Source organism: Grammomys surdaster, unplaced genomic scaffold, assembly GCF_004785775.1.
Source record: "Grammomys surdaster isolate TR1022 unplaced genomic scaffold, NIH_TR_1.0 191, whole genome shotgun sequence".
Classification (NCBI taxonomy): Eukaryota; Metazoa; Chordata; class Mammalia; order Rodentia; family Muridae; genus Grammomys; species Grammomys surdaster.
Genome location: NW_021604636.1, coordinates 7538843 through 7561648, shown reverse-complemented (window position 1 = coordinate 7561648; position 22806 = coordinate 7538843). Strand labels below are relative to the sequence as shown.

The 22806-nt window shown below is 41.8% G+C and overlaps 1 protein-coding gene across 1 annotated transcript in view; it reads left to right on the top strand.

The window, feature by feature from the left end:
• The window catches only part of Tanc1 (tetratricopeptide repeat, ankyrin repeat and coiled-coil containing 1), a 229565-nt gene that overhangs the window by 75030 nt on the left and 131729 nt on the right, over positions 1-22806 (top strand). The window contains exon 3 of the mRNA XM_028769164.1: positions 5609-5688. Coding sequence (XP_028624997.1) covers positions 5628-5688 — 61 coding nt within the window. The 5' untranslated portion in view covers positions 5609-5627. The remainder of the gene's footprint in view (positions 1-5608; positions 5689-22806) is intronic.

Genomic DNA, 22806 nt, shown 5'->3' with positions numbered 1-22806 from the left:
GATGTTTCTGATTTCTCCCTTCTCAGAAGTAAAATAGCTCTTAATACTCACACACACCACGAATTGCTGTATTTCATTTGTAAATAGTATTAATCTTGTTTCATTTATTTTTATATTTATTGTTTTACATTTTTTTAACCTGTTATATGAATGAATGTTTTATCTGCTTGTATGTATGTGCACCACTTGCATACCTGTTGTTCACAAGTCCAGAAGAGGGTGTTAGATCCTCTAGAACTGGAGTTACAGCTAGCCAATTCTAGGTCTTCTGCAAGAGCAACAAGTGCCCTCACCCACTGAGCTATCTCTTCAGCTGCACTTTATTTTGACCAAAGAAAGGAAGCATCGTCAGAGAGTTTTGTTTGAGTGGATCAGTGGGGTGGGGAGGAGATGCTTCTTAAATCGTAATGTGTACAGCATGAGAGTTCAGATGTTGGGGATAACTGGCCTGATATTCTCTGGTTAATTCAGGTGTGGATGTGAGGGATATTAGGAAATGCACCATGCTCTTTGCAAGTGTCTCATCGCCTGATGCCATCCAGGAAGGATTTCTGTGAGTTTTGATGCATTCCTTGCAAGTGAGAGTATATTGGAATGTCTGTCCATTTTAAACTGCCATAAATGGCTGGTTAATTGCTTGATTTGGGAGGAAATAGCTCATGTGAGTCTGGTTAAATCTGTCAACAAATATTGAGAGCAGAGTGAGTACAGAGCCTGTGTTCTGGCTTCTGATTGTATCTGTTAAAGAATAAACCTAGTCCCTGCCCTCTGCTAGGAAGTTGTTTCAGTGCTGCATAAACAGCATACATGCCACTGCAGAAGCAACCCCTTTATAGCTAGTCCATGACTTGTAGTGATTGACAACTGTGATAGATTTTATCTTCTTTTGAAAATTTCTCTTTGATCTCCTAGGATGTTCTATATCAGGTGGTAGTGTACCATGCAGTGCAAAATTTCTGTGGTACGACACAAGGGTGTTGTGTCTGTTCCCAAAGACTTGATGTGCTAACAGAGAAATACCAAGTGGGAGCCCTTTGATGATGAGTTTAACTTGGAGAGGGTTTTGGTGCATTTTGTTTGTTTCTTGTTATGTGTGCACATGCTTGTAAGCATACACGATGTGCATGTATATGTGTGACTGTGTATCTATACTGTCAGTTGTCACTTTCTGCTTCGTTTGAGATCGATCTTCTGTTTATTACTACAGACAACAGACTAGCTTGGCCATGACCTTCCAGAGAGATTTTTTTCTCTGACTCCCTTCATAATATAGCATCCTAGTTAGGGTTTTATTGCTGTGAGGAGACATCATGACCAAGGCAACTCTTACAAAGGCAAATATTTAACTGGTCCTCGGGATGGAATCCAGAACCTTTACCATATTGGGCCAATAGTCTACCAATGTGCTACGTCCCAGATCAAAAGTCTCTAACTTAAAGTTGTAGCGATGATTTCTGTACTCTGAAATCTCTGTCTCTGCCCTCAGGGTCTCACTATGCAGTCTAGGTGGGTCTTAAACTCTCAAACCACTCTCTTGGTTCAGGCTTCCAGCTGGATAACCTTATAGTTGTCATCTGCTAAGCACAGCTTTGAAATATGTCACCATCTCCCCTTCATTTGAGACAAGATCTCTCTCTTTAGCCTAGGAGGGTCCCAGACTCATGGTGATTCTTCTGCCTCAGCTTTGCCAGTCTGGAGATTACAGGTGTGCAGTTCAAAAAGAGCCCTTCCCCTCTCCAAGTAGGGTTTCTCTGTGTAGCCCTGCCTATCCTGGAACTCACTCTCTAGACCAAGCTAGCCTCAGACTCAGGGCTTTTGGATCCACCTGTCTTTGCCTCCCAAGTGCTGATATTAAAGGAGTTTAACCATAAATTTGTTCCATGTTCTGCCATGGGAGCCAGTTTTACAGAAAATTTGGGCTGCTATTTGGCCAGCTGCTCCCATTCCTTTGGTGTCTGGGATGATATTTGCAGTTACAGTGGACGTGGCTTGTGCTTTACCTTAGAATACTTGTTCCTAATCCCTTCTTGCAGCGTGCATGGCTGTGCCAGAGTAACCTGAGAGTTTCTGGCAGATTCTTTTCAGCGTGCTAGTCTTTCTTCAGTTGGGTCTGAATTTCTGTATCTGGAGGTGGGTGTTCTTTGTCATCTGTGTTTGGTTCTTGTTCATGACAAGTCAGTGTTCACAGTGTCTGAGGGAAGTGTCGGTGGATGCCCACTGGGAAGGAACTGCATGATGAACAGAGGGTGACTTCTCAGAGCTCCTGCCTCCTGATGCCTTTGCCATCAAAGAATTTCTTGGTCTTCTCCCTGGAGTCAAGAAACGCACTGTTGTGTAAAATGGATGGGACTTGGGAAAGTAGCATCCATTAAAACAAAGCACACGTGAGCTTTTGTTTAAATCCAGAACACCCACTTACGAATTTACGCCCAGAATCATGTCTGCCAGCATGTCAGACCATTGTGTGATCGGTGTCACTGATGGTGGGCAAAGAAAAGAGCCAAGTTAGGAGGTGCTTCCTGATGAGAGTGGAATGACAAGAAGGTGGGGATTCTGTCATGTTGCCATTTAATAATACTCGGCTCTTGAGGCAATGGTGTATGTTGTCAGAGCTGTATGTAGGTGTGTATATACAGACCCAGGTGCAGTCAGGTATGCCAGCTGACCGTCTAAGGGATGCGGTGTTAGCCTGGTTTGTTATGACCATCTAAGGGATGCGGTGTTAGCCTGGTTTGTTATGGTCTCTCCCTCCCACCCACCTTTTTGGCCATGCCTCATGGATTGTAGACCACAAATGATTTTGCATGATTCAGTTGAATTTTTGTTGATTTCAGAATTTAACTTGCTGAGAAGTCTTTCTCGTGTGTGTGTGTGTGTGTGTGTGTGTAGTGGCAGGATACTAATTTTGTTCTCCCATATCATCTATTTCTCCGAGCCATTGTCTGAACAGCTTTTATCATTGTTGGAACTTTCCCCCAAGTCAGCTGTTCATGAGAGAGTGCAAACCAAGGAGAAAAACCTACTGTAGATATTTGATAGCCTATTACCTAACACAGAAGATGTGAGTATCCTCAGGAGCAGCTGAGCTCCCAACACAGGCCAGCTGGATGTCTGGGGTGAGGAGCCAAAAATCAGTGTCACCTAGACCTTGCCCTGTAGCATGGTAGTCCTGCTGCAAATTAAGAACGACCTGGTGGTTTAGTAGGGGCAGCTTTGTGGACTCAGTGAAGCCTGAGATGGCCAGGGCGTCAAGCACAAGCCTCTCCGAGAGCCACCACAGCATATGTGGGGCCTATGGCTGGCGTTTGTGTGTGTGTGTGTGTGTCTGTCTGTCTGTCTGTGGTTTTTTTTTTTCCAATATGCGGTTTTCTGTGTAGCCCTACCCGTCCTGGAATTCACTCTGTAAGCCACAGATCCGGGGTCCCTGTGCCTCCTCTGTTAATCCTTCTTCTTGCCAGAAAAACTAACTCTACAATTTGGGCCAAACTTGAATCAAGCATTCATTAAGTTTTAAATACTGACCAAGAGATGGACTTTGGTCAGGCCCATTCCTGGGAATTTCCTACCTGAGAATGGCCTTAAGCCACGCACTGTAGGGGTTTCTGAGGGCAAATCTGTAGGCCATCCTGTTTCCCCATGAGGCTTTATTTCCCAAGAACTACAATTCCCAGCATTCCTGGAAGTTAACCTAGTTCCTGGGCAAATTGGGTTTACAGGTTAATTTTGGGCATTACACCTGTGTGCTGGACAAAGGTGTGAGCCACCACGCACGTTTTCTTTTTTAAAGTGTGTAGTCTTCAATGAATAATGACTCTCCACATTTGATTTGAAGAAGAAGATTTGTGTTCCTATTAGGCATCTATTTGTTTTATTTTTGCTTTCCTCTTCTTTAAATTCAAACAAACAAACAGTCCTTAGAAAAAGTCTTTCTGGGTAATCCTAGCTGACCTGAAACTGGTGATCCTCCTGCCTCAGCTTCCTGACTACTATGATTACATGTGTGAGGCACCATGTCTGGCCTTCGTGGCCTTTTAAAAAATACTACATCACTTTACATTTTTTTTTTTTTTTTTAAAGCATGGATGTCAGGAGAAACTTGTGGTTCCACGGGGGCCCCGATCTGGAAAGACTGTATGCAGATTCGAGAAGCATTTCAAAGGCAGGATTGGGCCTAAGCCACACTCCTTTTGTGTGTAAAGACTTGTTTGTAAAAAAGATTTAACTCTAATACCCACTATGTCTTTCTAGATATTATCCTCCTAATATCTTTCAGTTTTGTTTGTTTGCCCAAAGCATTCATAGATCTGAGAGGAGAGGCTCTCTGTCAGCCTGCTGAGGAGGATGCCAAGCCAGCTAAGGGAGGCAGAGCAGCTGGAATCCTGCACATTGGGATTCAGGCCCTGCTGTTAATTAGCTGAGTGACCCCGGGGGGTGGAGTCAAGTCACCCAGGGTCTCTGTTTCTTCGTTGGTAAAAACAAAGGCTTGGAAAAATAAATACTGGCTTGGACCACATGATAAGTAAGGTCACTCTGTTTGCTTACAGTTGTTGCTCTGTGAATGGTGGCACTCTGAGACTCCTTATCCTTCTCTAAGGGCCCCTCAAAGCTGCTTCACTCTGAGCATTGAGATGTGGCTTGTCACACTGAGGCCACTTGAAGCTTCCAAGTTAGAGAGGCAGGTGTGGGATTCCTCTCCTGGTAGAAGTTTCTCCCACCGCCTCCCCTTGCCCCTCTCTCCCTCCATCCTTGTTGGTTTTGGAACTGCTTGCATGCTTTCTGACTTCTCCGTGGTGCATCAGCGTCATGAGGAAACAATAGTCCCATTGTGTCTTGTTGTAGAGATGGTTTCCAGTTTCATCTTAATCCTGGGCCTTTGTGTTGTTTTAACAAACTCCGTACCACCCCCATGCGAAATGCAGTTGGTTCTTTTTTTTTTTTTTTAAAGGACTTAGCAGCAATCCACAGTCCATTCCCCTCATCTTCTTCCCAAAGTCATACCTATATATAGTAAAAATGCACGGGAGTATGCACTGTTTAATTGGGCCACCTGGCATCGGGGTTAAAATGTGCTCCATCTGTATTTAGTTTGCAAATGCTTGTGAGGTATGTTCCAAACCAGTAACCTTCCAAAATGGTTTTCGTGGTTTATAATTAGTGGCACCTGTAAAACATTTCTGCTAACCATGTAGCAGCTTTCTTATCCATCTCTGCGATTTCATGTTTTTTTTTTTTTGTTTTTTTTTTTTTTTGTGAATTAGGGCTGGCAAAATTATATCACCATGCCAAGTATCTTACTACTAGTGCTGGTCCCAGGTTTAGCCTCGTAACCCTAATTAAATGTGGAATGCCGGGAATGCACTGCATGTGGCTGTTATAACTTTTATAACATGACAGTGAACCTCTGATGTCGTCACTGAGTGCTATCAAGCATTCTTTGCATCTCTACTACTGTTTCCCACCACATGTTTATTCATAGGGAAGTAACATACGTCTCAGGGACTTAGGTTATCCTAAGGGATCTTTTCTGAGCCTGGATCACACATGCCATCAACATGGAAATGACATTCCCAATTTTTCCTACATTTTACTCCTTTCCTTTTCTCTCTAGAGACAAAGGAGTGTTGAAAATGTTGAAGGCTGTGCTGAAGAAGAGCCGAGAGGGAGGAAAGGGAAGCAAGAAGGAAGCAGGTATGTGCACTGAGCTATCACAGTGGGCAGTTATGGGCGTGAGAGCCCACCACCTCAGGCTGGGTTGATGCCGAGAGGCTCAGCACAAACAGCGTCCTGGAGGCTGTGAAGAATCTATATTTCTGAGTGATTGTGTGTGTCTTGTGTTTTTTAAGTTTTGTAATATTTACTTTTATTTCATGTTCAGTGCTGTTTTGCCTGCATTGTTTGTCTGCATGAGGGTATCGGGTATTCTGGAACTGGAGTTACAGACAGTTGTGAGCCACCATGTGAGTGCTGGGAATTGAACCTGGAACAACTGGTATTCTTAACCTCTGAAGCATCTCTCCAGCCAACCCCTTCCCCTTTAATTTTTTAAAAAAATTATTCATTTTTAAAAATGAGAAACAGTGTTGGAAATTAAGTTTGAATTTTGCACCAAAGTCGAACAGTTCTTAATTTTAATAAGTCTTTCTGATCTGGAAGTAAAGTTAAGGACATTGAAGGATAGCAGTGTTTAGGAATTTGATTTCTAGAAAGCCCTTTCCTTTGTCCCACATGGAGTTGAGTTTTCTGCTTGACCAACTGTTGCCTGACGGGTTCTTGTGTTTTTGAGTATCAAATTTTATTCCTAACAGGTGTAGACCCACTTCATACCAGACTGCTCACTCAGTGTGAGGAAAGCCACTTAATTTGGCTTTGGTTCCTCTGCTGCCTGCAGTGTTCTGGTGCATATTTGGCCATCATGACCCTAGTAACACTGCATTCCATGGGATCACCTCCTCTGAGGTTGCTCCTCCTCAGTCAGTCTTCCATTCCAGTTTCCTCAGAGAGTCTATGCCGCGTGTACTTGTATCCACAGTTAAAGTGTTACCTTTAGGGTTACCCTGTAAACCACTCTTTAAACTCAGGTTAAATCTTCTCTTGTTGGCAAATGGCTCCTTTTAAAATTACTCAATGTCAAGAAATCTTTCAGCTTTCATTTCTGGTAAACTATAAATGAGTACACATGGTACTGAAGTGTCACCAATTTGGTTTTATTTGTAATCCAAAAGGCCTTATATGTTGTTAATTTGTTTCCATGCATTTATAAGGGGCTCAGAAGACCTCTGAATATTAGGGTTATGTGGGACCTAGATATGATTTCTACTTATTACTAATTATTCCTTAAACCAAGCCTGCAAAGTGGCAAGCTCACCTCAAAAGTGAAGCCTTTAGAACAAGGTTGCTGTTAGGATTCCATTTTACCCTTCTCCTTAATGCCTGGGTAAACAGATAGAAAGAATAGAAGAAAGCAGATACTAATGATATAAACAGAAGGCGGCATAGTTAGCTCATAACCTTAGAGAACCAACCCCTAGCCTTGAATAATTAATTAGAATTGTTACTATGGTGAGATTTTAGTTCACATAATTTCTTTCCAGGGGCGCATTCATCCTCTGCTGGGTCAGGGCCAAAATATCTTTCTCATTATTTTTTTTTTGAAAGCAGTTAAATTTTTTTTCAAAGTTTTGGCTCATCTGATACTAATTCTAAGAGACTTTTTTGTTGCCTTCGAAGCCTTTGTAATTTTTAGCATGAACTAAGCTATCTGATGGGGTGGAGCAGCTAAGCAAACAGGTACCCCCCCCCTCCTCCCAGGACCAGGGTCTTCAAGCCAAATTCCCTATAGAGTAACAAACTCTCTCAGCAAAGACCCTCCTCTTACATGATGCCAGGATCCTGGGAAATAGCAGTTTAAATGATGCCTAGCACCTGTGCCTTCCAGGCAGGCCAGGCAGTGAGCACACTTGGCCTTTGAAAGGTTTCCAGTTTCAAAACATCGAACTTGGGGTTTAGTTCTCCCTTTGGCCTTTTAAGAGTAACTACTGCTTTGTCTAAGCTCTGTCTTTATAATAGGCTCAACGCTCCTGGGATTTCACTAGAGCAAACCAACTTGAAAATGTAATGGGAACATTTTGTATAAAGCATCTGTATGGTCTGGGCCCTTTTCTTTTAACTACAACCTGGTTGTCTTGTGTTGAGAAGAAAGCAGTTGGAATTTTACATCCAGATGAAGTTACGTGAAAAGAATTGGGTAAATACTTGGAACCTGACAACTTCTATGCTGAGTTCTGTGCCAACTTTCATCCTCTAAGTGAGTCCTAGCTGAGCCTCTCTGTAAGTTAAAGCTACTGGGTCCAAGACACTTGAGAGACTGGGAGACAGTTAGTATGGAGAGTGTTTGCCATACTGTTCCCAGTTAAAGGCCATCTTTATTCTAAGGACAGAAGGAGATTCTTGTGTACTTGAACACACAGTCATCACATTTAGGGAATAGTTGTTTAAAAAACTGAGTTGAACTTTTCACATCCTTTGTAGAATTTTCTCTAATAGATTTGTTTTCTTTTGATTTGATGCTGAGCATAGTTTGAGAATTTGGAAACAGAGTGACTGAGTTAGAGTTAGGAGAACTCAAAAGAAACTAAATGGTTTTCAGAGATTTGAAAAGGAGAGTGTTTTTTAAATTTGTTTGTTTCATTGTCGGGGTCGTTTCTGAGGCAAGGTTTCTCCATGTAGCCCAGCCTGGCCTCCGCTTCCCAGTTGCTGGCATTACAGATGTGCCACCACATCTGTCTAAATAGTAGTGGCTCTTCCTCACACCCACAACCAAGGATTCAACCTAGGGCTATCAGCAACTAGTGAGAACCCTGCCTCTGAGCTATCTCCCCAGCCCTGTCCCAGAAGTATCGAAGAGCTTTGCTTCTGACTTCTGTCCCTAAAAGAATGTAGGATGTGTATCTACCTCAAACTGGGAAAAAAAAAATTAGCAAGGGTGAAACGCAAGTTATATGTATGTCCTGGTCTGTGAGATTGAACCCCTTTTAGGGGAACTCTGACATTAGTAAAATTCTTTTGAAAAATGATTACACATTTTTAAAAGATATTTATTTATTTATTTATTTATTTATTTATTTATTTATTTATTTATTTAATGTGAGTACATTGGTGTCTTTAAACACACTAGAAGACGACATTAGATCCCATTACAGATGGTTGTGAGCCACCGTGTGGTTGCTGGGAATTGAACTCAGGAACTCTGGAAGAACAGTCAGTGCTCTTAACTGCCAAGCCATCTCTCCAGCCACGATTACAAATTTTTATCTATGCTCATAGATGGGTAAAATGTGAGTTTCTGGAATGTAGAGAGACATATTTGGAAATGAAATTTCCAAAACTTTGAAGTTTTTTTTGGGGGGGTGGGCGGGTACATGCTCTCATTGTCCATGTTCTGGTTCTTTCTGTAAACGTGAGCCACATCTGTCTATCTCTTGACCTTGAACTAGGTCTGTGGGAGCAAAAATAAATTAAGGGCTGGCAAGATGGCTCAGCTGGCGAAGTACTTGCTACCAAGCCTGATGGGTGACTTGCATTTGATCCCTAGGACGCACATTCTGGAAAGAGAGAATTAACTTCTGAAGGTTGTCCTCTCATCTCCATATGTGTGGATCCCCGTGGGCATGCACATGTGTGTGCTCTCTCATTCTCCAGCACGTGTGCACATACTCACACATACAGCATAGAAATGGAACTTTAAAAGTCAGTATTTAGCCACAGTAGAAGGGTGTGTTAGGCTAAGACACCCTTTTGGTTGGTTGTTCACATGCTAGAGTCTTGATTTAAAACAAGCACATGAGGTGCCATCTTTATCTCAAAGCTCTTCAGAGAGGTTTGCCACCTGCTTGCTACACCGTGTTTCTTGATTCCATTTGCCCTATCTTACCATGTGATTTTCATGAGACTCTTGTTAAACTTATGAAAATGAGCTAACTCCTATATTTTATAGTCAGGTGTATCTGTTGCTAGATCTGAACCTAACAAGAGTGTAGAGTGCACATTGAAGCATCAGGGCGAGTCAGCCTCTTTTCTGTAGGAAAAGGAATAATGTTCCATGTTGTAACAGCAAAAATATTTAATAATATGTGCAAGCTTTGTATCAAAATAAATGATAAAGCTTTACTGAAGGATTCAAGACTTGACTGAATAAAAAGAAATACCATATTGCTGAGTGGGTATACACATACATATTTATTATCTTAAACAAACTAGTTCTCCTAAAATTATCTGTATAGTTATCTAATCCCCGGTGAAATCCCCCCTTTGCTATTGATTCTTGAAGTCCTGGGGAGCAAACCCTGGGGCTAGAAATATATTTCAATCACTAATCTGAACCTGTACTAACCACAATTTTTTGGTTTTGAGGATTTTTTTTTTTAAAGTTCTTGAAAAGGGGTACTTTTAGGTTGTAGCAAAATTGACTGGAAGGTACAACAGCTTCCCTTATACATGCATGGTTTCTTCTATTATCAACAACCATACCAAAGTGCTTCAGTTGACAAACTCGGTGTCACACTGACAATCACAGTAATGCAAAGACAGTTTACATCAGGGCTCATTCGCTGATGTCTACACATCAGAAGTCTATAGTAGTATTATATAGAACACTTTGACTTCTGTAAACATCCAATGTTTCTTCTTTATAACGCAGTATAAAATAGATATAAAAATTCATCTGGAAGAGAAGATGTTTAGGATTAGGCAGGGAGAGTTGTAAACTGGCCAAGCCTGGCTCACACACTTGGGTTTTAGCCGCATCAGAGCTGGAAGAGTGTATGTGAGTTTTTTAGTGTCTATGGGGCAGGGTGGGTTTTGCCTCCCACCAGCATGCACATGATTGAGGATTCTTAAGTTAGAATCATTGGGAAGGTCTCTTGCCCCTCCAAACTGATAAGTGCAGATACTTAGTGTAGCTCATCATAATAGCCAGTACTTCATAGCAAGCAGATGGCTCAGATCAGTTTTTGTTTTTGCAGTCAAGAAATGAAACATACTTTTATCTGATATTTAATATAATTAACAGTCACAGTGGGTAATGTGGTTTTTTTTGTTTTTTGTTTAACATAGATTTTGGCCTCCTTGTGGAAGTATTAGACAAGATCTCTTGCCTTCCACAGGAGGGGACTGGGCACTCTCCCTGCCTGTATCCCTTCTCTAGGGAGTTTGTCAATCTTGAATGCATAGAGTCACGCCATACCTAGCTTTCCTGATTATCAGAACTTGTGTGAAGTACATCCAAGTTGAGACAGAAGAGCAAAGAAAAGTGAACTTTGACTTGTAGTAGTAGTGTGTGTGTGTGTGTGTGTGTGTGTGTGTGTGTGTGTGTGTTAAGGAAGTGGGCTGACTTTGGAGCAATTTATTAAGAAGCTTTGGCCTTCACCTTTTCCATCAGTAAAACCCAGGTGGTTAGCTAAATACACTTGTAATGGTGTTAATTAAGGCAGAGGATAGTTTCTAAGCCTGTGTGTGTACTGAATTATTTTTTGTTTTGCATTTGTTTCATCACTTTGAATTCGAAGCAAAAGGAAGCTGTTATCCTCTCTAAAGTCTAAAAGCTATTGGTGTGATTGTTAAACGTGGTATTTTAAGCCATTCCAGGCTGCACCCTGGCTTTCAGTGGTACCTTTTAAAAATGCCTCGATATAAACGACGCTTTGTTTTATCCAGAAAACATGAAGCTGCTTTTGATTATTCCGTGCTCCAGAGCCTGCTTTCTGCGTCTGTGGACTATTATTTAGGAATTTGGTGCAGAGACTGTATTGTTGAGATGTGGCTATTTGGTATCTTCTGTTAAAAGACTACAAAATATTTCTCAAGCAACACAATAACCAGAAACAATTCCTTCTGAAGGTAATGCATTTCTCTTTACCAGAACATTTGGGTGACTGTTCAAACTATCAATCTCTAATTTACAACCAGAATGGAACTGGGATGGAGCCCATTCCTCAGGGCTTGCTAGGTTCTGGCCTCAGTGGTTTTCTTTGTTTTCCACAGACACACACAGTCTACAAAGAAACGAAAACCAGACACTCAAATTAGAGATCACAGATTCAGATCTCAGCTTGGTCATCTCTGGAATAACTGACACTTGGGCACAACTTCCTTACAGAGATAAGGTCAAGTTTAAATTCGAAGTTCTTTCTACCTCGCTTGATACTTAGTTTCTGCTAGATAGTCATCTATTCTTTCTTGAGGAAACTGTGGAAGCTTAAAGAACAGAAGAGATTCAGACCAGACTGCCCTTAAACTTGTTAGGTAGCTCAGCTTGCTATCTTCTTGTCTCTGCCTCCCGAACACTGGGATTCTAGAGTGGCCTACTATGCTGGCTAGTATGTCAGCTTGACATATGTTAGAGTCATTTGGAAAGAGGGAACCTCCATTGAGAGAATGTCCCTTCTCCCCCCAATATTGGCCTGTAGGCAAGTCTGTGGTGATTTTTCTTGATTGATGATTGATGAGGGAGAACCAAGGTCCTCTGTGTGGTACCACCTCTGGGCTGATGGTCCTATAATGTATGAAAAAGCAGGCTGAGCAAACCATGGAGAGCAAGCCAATAGGAAGCATTCCTCTATAGTTTCTGCTTTGGTTCCTGTCCTGACTTTGCTCAGTGAAGGACTGTTACCTAAAATGTAAGATGAAAGATAACCCTTTCCTCCTCAGGTTGCTTTGGTCATGTTGTTTCATGATCATAGGATGCTAATAAGTAAGACAACCATTACACTGGGCTTCAAACAAAATTTTTGTTCCCTACCTAGAAGTTAAAGAGAAGTCAGCATGGATCTCAGATGAAGAATGATATTCTAGAAGCTTCTTTTGATGACTTCCTAGATATGAAGTCTACTAATATGGGTTAATAAAAGAGTGTCTCCCATCTTTATCTATTTCTCTGTAATATAACTGATGAGCTCTCAGTTGTTACTGTATGTAATTAGACTTAGGAATTTATTTTCCTGTATTTTTTACCTTTAACCTTTATTAAATACTTAGGTTGTATCTTTCTTTGTACGATTAAACCGAAAGACAACTTCCCTTGCAAAAGTTATTTCAGGAGATGTCAAGCAGATCTGAGGATAGATTTCTAAATAGGGTTTATAAGACTTTAATACATCCTCATTCATGAAGGTTTATTTTTAGAAGACCTTTGACCTTCATCCTCTGGTCCCTTTCCTGTGCTTTCCGGAAACACAGGAATACATCGGAAGGGGATGGGAGCAGGTGTGGGACATTCATCATGTGTTGGACATCTGCACACGTGTGCCACGGTGGCCCCATGATGAGCTTCCTGTTTGCTATGTGATGCATTCTTAGAGCAAGCTCTGGGCTCGGAGGGAAAGGGAAGGCGATCACCCAGAACCTCCCGCTCCATACTGCCAGTAAGGCCTCTAGGAAGACACTTCCTGCTAGAATCATCTTAAAGGGTGAAGCAAAGCTCTCAGCTTTTCCTTGAGTCCCTGCTGCATGTGTGTGTATGCAAAAGGAAGTTTAACCTCAATAGAGAAATGATACATCAGCAACCCAGTTAAAAATATTTATTTTTGTTTACTAAATTGAATTTCATTTCAGTTTTCCCCCCCACAAAAGGTACTTTTCTTTTTTTGTGTGTGTGTGTTTTTTTTTAATTGCAAAGAGCCTCATCAGTGTGTTGTGTGGTCCCATAAAAACTTCCATATTTTAGTTTTCATGTGAGCTGTTGGCGTTTTTGGCAGAAAAGTCCAAGGTTTTATTTCTATTCTACAAAAGTGTGAAGTTTATTTACCTCACCCTAATGGCCAGTAGTTTCTGAGAGGAGAACTTGAGGTGGACCAACGTTCAACAGAGGATGGTCTGAACTTACTGGTTTTCATTGCAGTCCTAGGAGCAAAATCAAACAAGTGTCTCACCAGCTCATTTTAATGTAATGGCCAAAAGTTGCTCATATTTAAGGTAATATGAGAGCATTGACGCTGTTAAGATTTGACATGATGCCTGTCCCAGGGCACGGAAGATACCCAGAAGCGTCACATCCCCTGGAGCTAGAGTTACAGGCAGTTGAGAGCAGACTGATGTATGTGCTAGGATTATCTGGAGTTTTTGTAGATCATGGGACTGGCTGACCAGCAAGGGCAGGAGCCTGACTTCGAACTGTAGGTTAAGGTTGGAAGTGGGAGTTACTGCTGATTGATTGTGCTGGGTTCCACTTATTGCTGATTTACTGTGCTGGGCTCCACTTATCCACCCTGAGCAGTTTGGACAGCAGTGCATCCTCAGTGGGGGCTTTGTCTCTCCAGAAGGACAATTTTTAGATAACTATAGTTTATTTTAGGATGTTTTAGAAAACATTTTTCCCAAGTACCAGATGCAAAAAAATATTTTGATTTTTGATAGTACATTTCCTTATTTGCTTCAGCCACCGTAGCAGAGCATCTTTGATGGGCTGGCTAAAAAAACCAGCGATCATTCTGTCAATGATGGGCGCTGAAAATCTGAGATCAGGGACTCATCATGTCAGGGTGTGGTGAGGGTTTTCCTTGGTTGGTGGAAGGCAGCCTTCTAGCTGTGCCTGCATATACTGTAGAGAGGCAGCAAGCTGTCAGGGGCCCCTTCTTAGACGTGTGTTCTACACCAACAAGGACTGTGCCTTCGAGTCACCTGATTCTCAGATTCTCATCTCTAAACACTCCCGCATGTCGCACGTGTAACAGCTTCAGAGGAAGAGTTTTTGAGAGGACACAAAGTGCCCACAAGAATTGATTGTTCTTGAAGTGTAATGCCATAATTCACGGATGATGAAACACACCACTATTTTGTGTACAATTAAAGAAAAATTAAGCTGCTGTCCATTAAATTCCTACGGTACTTTATCACTTAATATATGTTTATCAAGGTTTTATTTCATCTATTTTAGAGATAGTTCTTAACACATACTGCTTTAAAGAGTTCGTTTACATCTACTTGTGTTTGTGTATGACACATGCTGTGGTATGCCTGTGGAAGTCAGGGAACTTTCTGGGAGTCAGTTCTCCATCTTTGGGGATTGAATTCAGGTCACCAGGCCTGGTGGCAAGTGCCTCCATCATGCCTGCCCTCACTTTATTTTTTATTATTATTTTCTAATTATAAAAAAACAAATTGATTAAAATATTTTTAAAAATTGTATTCAGAGTGCAGTCACTGTTAATTTTACTTGGCATTTCTAGGTTTGGCAGTACAGTACTCTGTAGAGAGTAATCCCAGTCCTCTGGAGATGGCTGAGTTCAAGGCCAGCTTGTGCTGCCTAGGAAGGCTTTGTCTTAACAAACACACTTTTTTTTTTAAAATGACTCTCTAATAATAAAATTAAGAGTAAATATGGGTCTTTAGAGCAATGTCCAATTGGAAAAAGTCAGTTAAAGATGAAGGAGAAAAAAACCCAAGATACTTTCTTTACTTTTTTTTTCCTTTACACACACACACACACACACACCCCTCGTTAGTCTTCAAAAGCTGCTCAGTATCTGCTGTACCTCTATACTGATGGGTTTTGTTGTTGTTTTTTGTTTTGTTTGTATCTCTCTTCTCCCTCTCCACATCCTCTCTCCCCTCCCCCTCCCCCTCTCTTCCTCCTCTTCCCCTCCCTCTCTCCCCCTCCCTCTCTCCCCCTCCCCCTCCCCCTCCCCCTCTCCCTCCCTCTCCCTCTCCCTCTCCCTCTCCCTCTCCCTCTCCCTCTCCCTCTCTCTCAGTGTGTGTGTGTGTGTGTGTGTGTGTGTGTGTGTTTAAGTCCTCTGGAAGTGTGTGTGAGTTGTTCGCTCTAGGAGAAGGGAGGTTCCCAGACTGTAGTCAAGAGCAAGAGTTAGGAGAAATGTATTGTTTTTGAGCTCTTGGTGCCCTTTATAAGTTGTTTCTAGAAATTCGGAACTGGTTGCCATGCGTGTAAGTGACAGGTGCATGCTATTTGCTTGATTCTCCCTGGTTGTAAGTATGTTGCGAATTTTACTAATGTGTCAATTCTGCAGTTTATCTTACTGCTTTAAGTTAGGACCTTTTTGCAATTGAGCCCTTTCTCTGTGTATCTCCTGCTTACCTTTTCACTGACTGTTTCTTGGCGCACCCTATTCTGTTGGTTTGGGGAAGGGCTTCTCAGTCTGGTTCTTCTTTCCCGGTGTGGCCCCCAGTTTGTATTTGTCGAATTTCCTTTTCCTCCCTTATGAGATAGGATATTTGCTTTGTTGATCCTGAACTCGTGGGCTACACAGGTCCTCCAGCTTCAGCCTCCCGAGTGCTGGGCTTCAAGGCTTGTGCTACCATGCTACTATGTCTGGTAAGTATACTGTGATTTATTTCAGTCGTTGATAGACAATGAAGTTGCAGCCTGGCGGTGGCTCATGCCTGTAATCCCAGCACTGAGAAGCAACTAGACCGTGCTATACACTACTTAATGATTTCCTGGTCATCCTGAGCGCTATAATGAGAACCTGTCTTAAAATAGAAGTTTTATTGTCTTTTTGGCCATATTGCAAATCAGTTCTGAAACAAATCTCCCTATATGCACTTATGCTTTGGTGAGAAGAATTTTTTTAAAGTCATTTTAAAAATGTACTTTTTTTTGATTTTGCTGAAACACCCTTCAAACAGGTAATGCATTTATAGGTCTACTAACGATATATTAGAAAATGTGTTTGTTGAAATCCCTACCAACATTGTCATTAAATGATTTAACTTTTGCTAATCTCAGGAAAGTCTCATTTTAGCATCTCGATTATGATTTTTTAAAAAGATATGAATTCAGCACTGTTTGTATGTTTGTTGGCCGTTTGAAATGACACTGTCTGGGTGGGGCTGTATTGTGGCTGTGTAGCTTACCAGCTCTGTGACCCTAGACAAAAGACTTGCATGTTCTGTGCTCAGGGCTGGCTTATGAGGAGGCTTCAATTAATATTTTAGAAGCATTTAAGCTGGTCTGTGACACAATATTGTGTGACTTTTTGTCAATAATGAAAATTTGTTTCTTTGTTCTGCCTGTTTACCTCTTTTCTCTTTTTGGTTTAGTGGCTGCTTTAATAATTTAATGAGTGTTTAATTATTGAGAGCCCACCAGCTAAAGTTTTAAGCAAGGCAAACATGTCTTATGTTTAATTTTGAATTACAAAGCCTAAAAAGATTTATCTAAGTCACCCTTTCTGTTTGGTGGGATTAAGTGAAGGAGTCTGTACTAAATCTCTAAGTTCTGTGTTAAAAAACTGCCTGGGATTACAAATCACTTGAGGGGACCAACTCTGTTCCCCTGCTTTGTGTGTGAGTTCACTGCTGCTGTGAAGGAAAGTCTTAGAACTGCTTCCATCTCTAACCTGCATCTGCAGCGCCAAGGTCCCGAAGCTGAGAGCCTCTGGAGGGCTTTTTCCTTCTTAGGAGCTCAGTTGTTACAGTGGCTGGCTAGGCTCTCCAAGCAGGAGATCAGATATCTTTTGATGTAGGGAAGTATCATATTGAAGTGAGTTAAGGGCTTTGCCAGCTTGCCTTCCAGTCAGGTTGAAGTAGGATTGTAAGTTGGAGGCCAGTTAGGGCTGTGCGGAGAACAAAATCAGAGGAGCAAACCAAGAACAACCCCCCACCCCTCCTTCCCCCCCTCCTAGGTAGCCTCTCGGTTCCAAGTTTGAAGGCACGTCCTAATAGTTTTCTCAGAACAGGTTGCTTTATTTCTTTGAACCTTTAGTTTTCTTGCCTACATAATAAAGATAAATTGTGTTAGCCGTGATGAGTCAAATGCAATTCATTTTGTTTGAAAATGTCAACATCAGGTAAGATTAAAAGGAACCCTCACATAGCACCTTTGACCTTGAGAGATGCTGTCAGCAAAGAAATAACGTCTACTCGTGCAAGTCTTTAAGCTTATATCATGTGTTTTGATGTGAAGATGCTGGGAGAGGGGGGTGAGATTTCATTTTCTTAAGGTATTAGAGAAATCTGGAAGTGAGCCACAGTTAGTTAACCAGAAAGCAAATTCTCTAGAGAATACATGATGGTCCTTATGAAAGAGTTATTCTCCACTGCACACTGTTATATGATGTGCTGAATGCCTATGTTTACTAATGTAATAGATAGTTTATAAATGAGAAGGGTAAAAAACTACTGTAAGGGTTGGGGTGTCGTTGTGGTAGAGTGCTTGCTTAGCATGCTCAAGGTCCTGGGTTCGATTCCCAGATCCACAGAAGGAAAACTGCTCTGAAATATAAAGATGACATGGTTCTTAAGCTGTAGAGGCAAACTAACCCTGTTTTTCTGTCCCTAAAGTTAGTGATCTGGGTGCTTGGGTTTGATTCCCAGCTTAAGCTGTTGAGTCTCACTGTCTTTCAGTTTCGTGTCTTGAAATGGGGAGAAAACTCTACAGAGCCAACCTGTTGAATATTTAAAATCTGAACTTAAAAAAAAAAATCGGGAAAAAGCTACATGAACATTGACCACAAAGTTCTGCCTTGTATTCTCTAAATAATACAGCGTGCCTTCCAATTTACATAGCATTTCCATTGTATTAGGTATTGTCTAACATCTGGCTGTGATTTAAAGTATACAAGAGGATGTATGTAGGCTTTATGCAAATACTGTGCCCTTTCCCATAAGGGACCTGATCATCCTAAGATCCAATGGGGATATCGGTACCAATGCCTCACTAATACCAAGGGGCAAGTATTCTCTGTAGATTGTTGATTTTTCAAAGAGTAAATCGGTTAAAAGTCCTTATAACAATGTCTGGACCATAGTAAGCATGTTAGAAATATTTGCTCTTATCATAGATGGCATTCTGTGTACCGTTCTGGGCTCTTTGCTTTTCTGTCTCTTGACACTCTTCCTTCAGACTTTGGTAACCAGTGGCACTTCAGAGACATTGTTTCGTTAGCTCACTTGTCTGTGGTCAACCCAACCCTGGCCACTCCATCTGGTGCAGATGGCGGAAGGAGCTGCTTATTAGGCATGCCCTTAGCAGACTGCTGCAGGGACAGTTGCTGTAAACAGTCTGGGAAGCCATGTGTTTGCTAAGAGACTGGGGGTGGGGGGAGGGCGTTACAGAGGCCTAGATGCAAGGATGGGAAACAAGAAACTTCTGCATCTGCAAAGATGTCTGTGTTTCTCAAGTACTGTGCACGAGATTCACAGCTCCCTTCAGCGCAGCTCGCTTCAGCGTTGCAGGCTCTGGGCTCTCATGTCACTGTTGTGTGTGCTGTGAGTCCTAGCCATGGCTAGGCCTCCACCAGACCTACTCAGTGCCACCTTGGAAATCACTGGGTGAGGAGCACACATTTGCACCTTTGTGGGAGTTCTTGAGTGATCAGAGCTGTGGTTCCGCTGACATTTCTTTATGTGTTACTGCGGGGACACCCTAACTAGTTATGCAACATTTTGCGTGTGTGACTTCGAAAACTCTTAGGAAAAATGGATTCCACCATTATCTAGCAAACCGTGTTGTTCTTGGCAATCCCCTGAAGATGAACTTTAAATACAGATACACAAGTTAAAGGGTTCTGTTGCAGAATAACAAGGCACGTGATTTGATCAAAGCAGTTTGTCGGAGTATTTCATTTGGTTTTGTGTTTATGCTGATTCTGTGTCAACATTTGCTCAGTCACATACTTTACTTACGAGTCAGATATACAGAAAGGAGTAGCTAGTGAATATAATCTCAATTTATGTGATGTCAGAGGCCTTTCCCCCCAGAGACATACTTGAAGAATGAATGAAGCAAATAACTTGCAATCCATTTTATGTTTGAGAAATCATGATTAGAGTGGAATGTTAATATGGTTAGCTGCAGAGAGACAGTGTTGACATTGTTGCTAAGATATTTTACCAGAAATGTCATTGAAGCTGCTGTTTTGAAAATGGAGCAGTGTGTGTGAGTATGTGTGTGTGTGTGAGCGGGGATGTAGTATATAGAATATTAAAGACACAAAACAGGAAATGCCAAGGCATCTTATTCTCTCCTCTAATCTGTATACCTCAGAGTGGGCCCGAAGAGGGCTTTGCTAAATAGCTACATGTACAGTCAATTTATATGTTCTCTTTCTGGAAAATGAACAGAGTTGGTGTGCTGTGGCGTTTCAAATGTGTATTATATGTTGGAGGTGTGTATGTGTGTGTGCATTCATGTGGAGGGCAGAGGACAACCTCAGATATGTACCACCTACCTTGGGTTCTCTCACTGTCTTGGGGCTCATTAGGTAGGCCAGGCCTACCAGACAGTGAGCTCAGGGATCTTTGCCTCTTCAGTGCTGGCTGGGATTGCCAGTGTACTACCATGTCTGCAGAGCATTTTTTAAATGTGGGTTCTGTGGAAGAAACTCAGATCCTCACACTTGGAAGGCAAGCATTTTACCCTTGAATTGCTTTTGTTGTTTATTTGTTTTTGAGAAACTTTACATGTTACCTAGAAACGTTAAGCTCCCCTTCAGCCCCTGTCATGTTTGCAGATCCCATGTTCCATATAAGGACATTTTCTTTTAATTGACATAAGAGAGAGCAGCAGCTCCCTTTATTCTTGTCCTTTCTCTTGTGGTAAGCCTGCTGGCACAGCGCTTCGCTGATGGCAGTGCCAGAGTTTGGGATTGAGTAGTTAGTGAGGAGTGGTGTAACAGGTTATGATATTGTTCCAAAACCCTTTTTCCCTCTACTTATTTTTTCCACCTCCAAAATGTCATCATGTCCAATGTGACAGAATGTTCCTGATGATTATATCCTTCAGAGAAACACGACTTGCTAAATGATCTGTGGGTGATAGAATTTCTTCGGCACTGCACAGTTAGTTCCTCATGCTCCGTGTGCACTTTGGTTAGGGCATCTGCTACTTGGGCCAGCAAGCCAGAGTGGTACTCTAATAGAGTCGTGACTAGAGTCAGGCAGCCTGGGTTCTAGTCTGTGGGCAACTTTGCGAACTCATCTGGAACAGGGAGAAGTTGAAGCATCTATTTTAAATGGATTAAGATGAATAAACTAGTGTATATAAAGTGTTTAATAAGATGTCTGGCACAGTGAGTAAGGACTTAATGAGTATTAGCTTACTCATCATTAGTAGAGAAGCTGGCAAGATGGCTCAGCAGTAAGGGTACTTGCTGCCAAGCCTGACGACCTGAGTTCCATTCCCAGAATGTACATAACAGAAGGAGAAAACCAGTCACTGCAAGTTGTCTTCCGAGTGCCACAGCCGCTCCCACACATATACAATCAGCAAATGTCATCATCTCTATTAGTCCAGATACACTCAGTAGACGTACCATTTATAATTAAGACATAACTACAAATTCCAGTGTGTTACTGTGATACCCACTTCATGTGACTCCCAGGAGTCAGTGAGCTTGGGCTGTAATCATAGGGCTAAGGCATACAGATGAGATGGAGGAGTGGCTTAAGGATGGATATCCTGAAGGCACTGGCTGTTCCAGGCTATCTTGTTGCTTGGTTTCAGAACACTAATGATGGCCGGGCGGTGGTGGCGCACGCCTTTAATCCCAGCACTTGGGAGGCAGAGACAGGTGGATTTCTGAGTTCGAGGCCAGCCTGGTTTACAGAGTGAGTTCCAGGACAGCCAGGGCTACACAGAGAAACCCTGTCTCGAAAAAACAAAACAAACAAACAAACAGAACACTACTGACATATTTGTGAAGTCTATGGCACTGTATTCTTCTTCTCATGTCAACCACAAGAGGGTTTGGTGGGAAAAGCCAGGTTCTTTGTGTTATTCTAAGTTAAGGCATATTTGGTTGTGTTTAAGGAAATTTAACATTAAGTAAAGAAAGCATGCGTTCCTTGATTGAGCTTATAAGTTGAAGGCAAAGACATTGGAATAAGACAGCTGGGTTATGGTTAACACATGTTAGTCTTAGTTTTGGGAGTGGTTTGAGGCCAGTCTGGTCTTCATGGGGAGACCCTGTGTCCATATGGGGGAAAATGACAGGCAAACAGAAGTCAGTTTAGAACATCACTTGAAGAACAATCAGAAGGGATAGACCATCTTACAACAAGCAGTAAGATTTGGTCAGGTATGTTAGCTGCACAAGAACAAGTCTGAGCCTGTGGATTGAAGTCCATAGAGGTTATGATTGGAAGCTTCTAGAAAGAGGAAAAGTAGCCCTCCCTTTTGGTAAGTATCCAGAGAGATAGCTTTACTGGGTAGCCCAAGGAAGTAAAAGGAGAGGGGTATAAATTTCTGTTTGAAGTAAGTATGTGCTGGAAAATCAAGTATGCTTTATAAAACTTTCATGTCCTAACATTGCCAGAATACAGGCCAGACCTAGAGCAGCCAAGGAAGAGGAAACCCATCCATGCCTCTAAGCTGTAAGAACAGCCACCACCACCACGTGACTGAACTCCTTCTAAGACATTGGTTGTGCATCCCATTTTGCTGTTATTGTCATTCATATATAAAACATTGTGTATACTGGCTTAGTTGTTTATTCCACATGGTTTAAAAAATGCCGCTCAATATGGCAAACTGTTTTCTTTTTCCTTCTCACAACGTGTTCATTGGCACCAAAACCAGGCTTTGTGCCGCCGCCTTTGCCCAGTGTCCTGACCATGTAAAATGCTAGCTGCTGTTAGCAAGTTCTGACAGCTACAGTTATTATTTTAAGAGGTCACTCAGATTCTTTTTTCACTAAGAGGTGAAGTATATGGTTGAAAACCACATTTCCTGAAAGGGAAGGGGATGAAAAAGGGACAGTTGGCTGAAGTGTGACAAGGCGTAGGTTATATATACACAGTTTGTAAAACCATAGTGGTTCCATTGTTGGAGTTAATTTAGGTGGTTCTCTGAAGTAATGTTTTCTTCTTCTCTCTGAAAGAATACATATACTGTGTGTTGAGTCTGGGAGTGTCTCTGAATGCTTTTAGTTGATATGACATAACAATTGCAAAGTTGCTTCAGCTTTATGAGACTTGATCATGCTAGCCGCTCTCTCTAGATACAGCTATTGTTTTTTGACTTCTGGCTTTTGATGTTGGAGAGGGTAACGTGTTGAGCATTGATTTGTATTTCCTGCAAAAGATATGTTGGAGCCCCAGCCTTTAATATTGTATTAGTGGAAATGACCCAATTTGAAAATACAGTATTTACAGATGTGATTAACTTAAGGTCTCTATAGAATTAGGCTGGTCCTAATTTCAGATACCTGGGGTTCCTAAGAAAGACTGCAACAATGTAAGACTGCAACAATGTAAGTCTGCAACAATGTAAGACTGCAACAATGTAAGTCTGCAACAATGTAAGACTGCAACAATGTAAGACTGCAGCAATGTCAAGAATGATTGTTTGCACCTGTA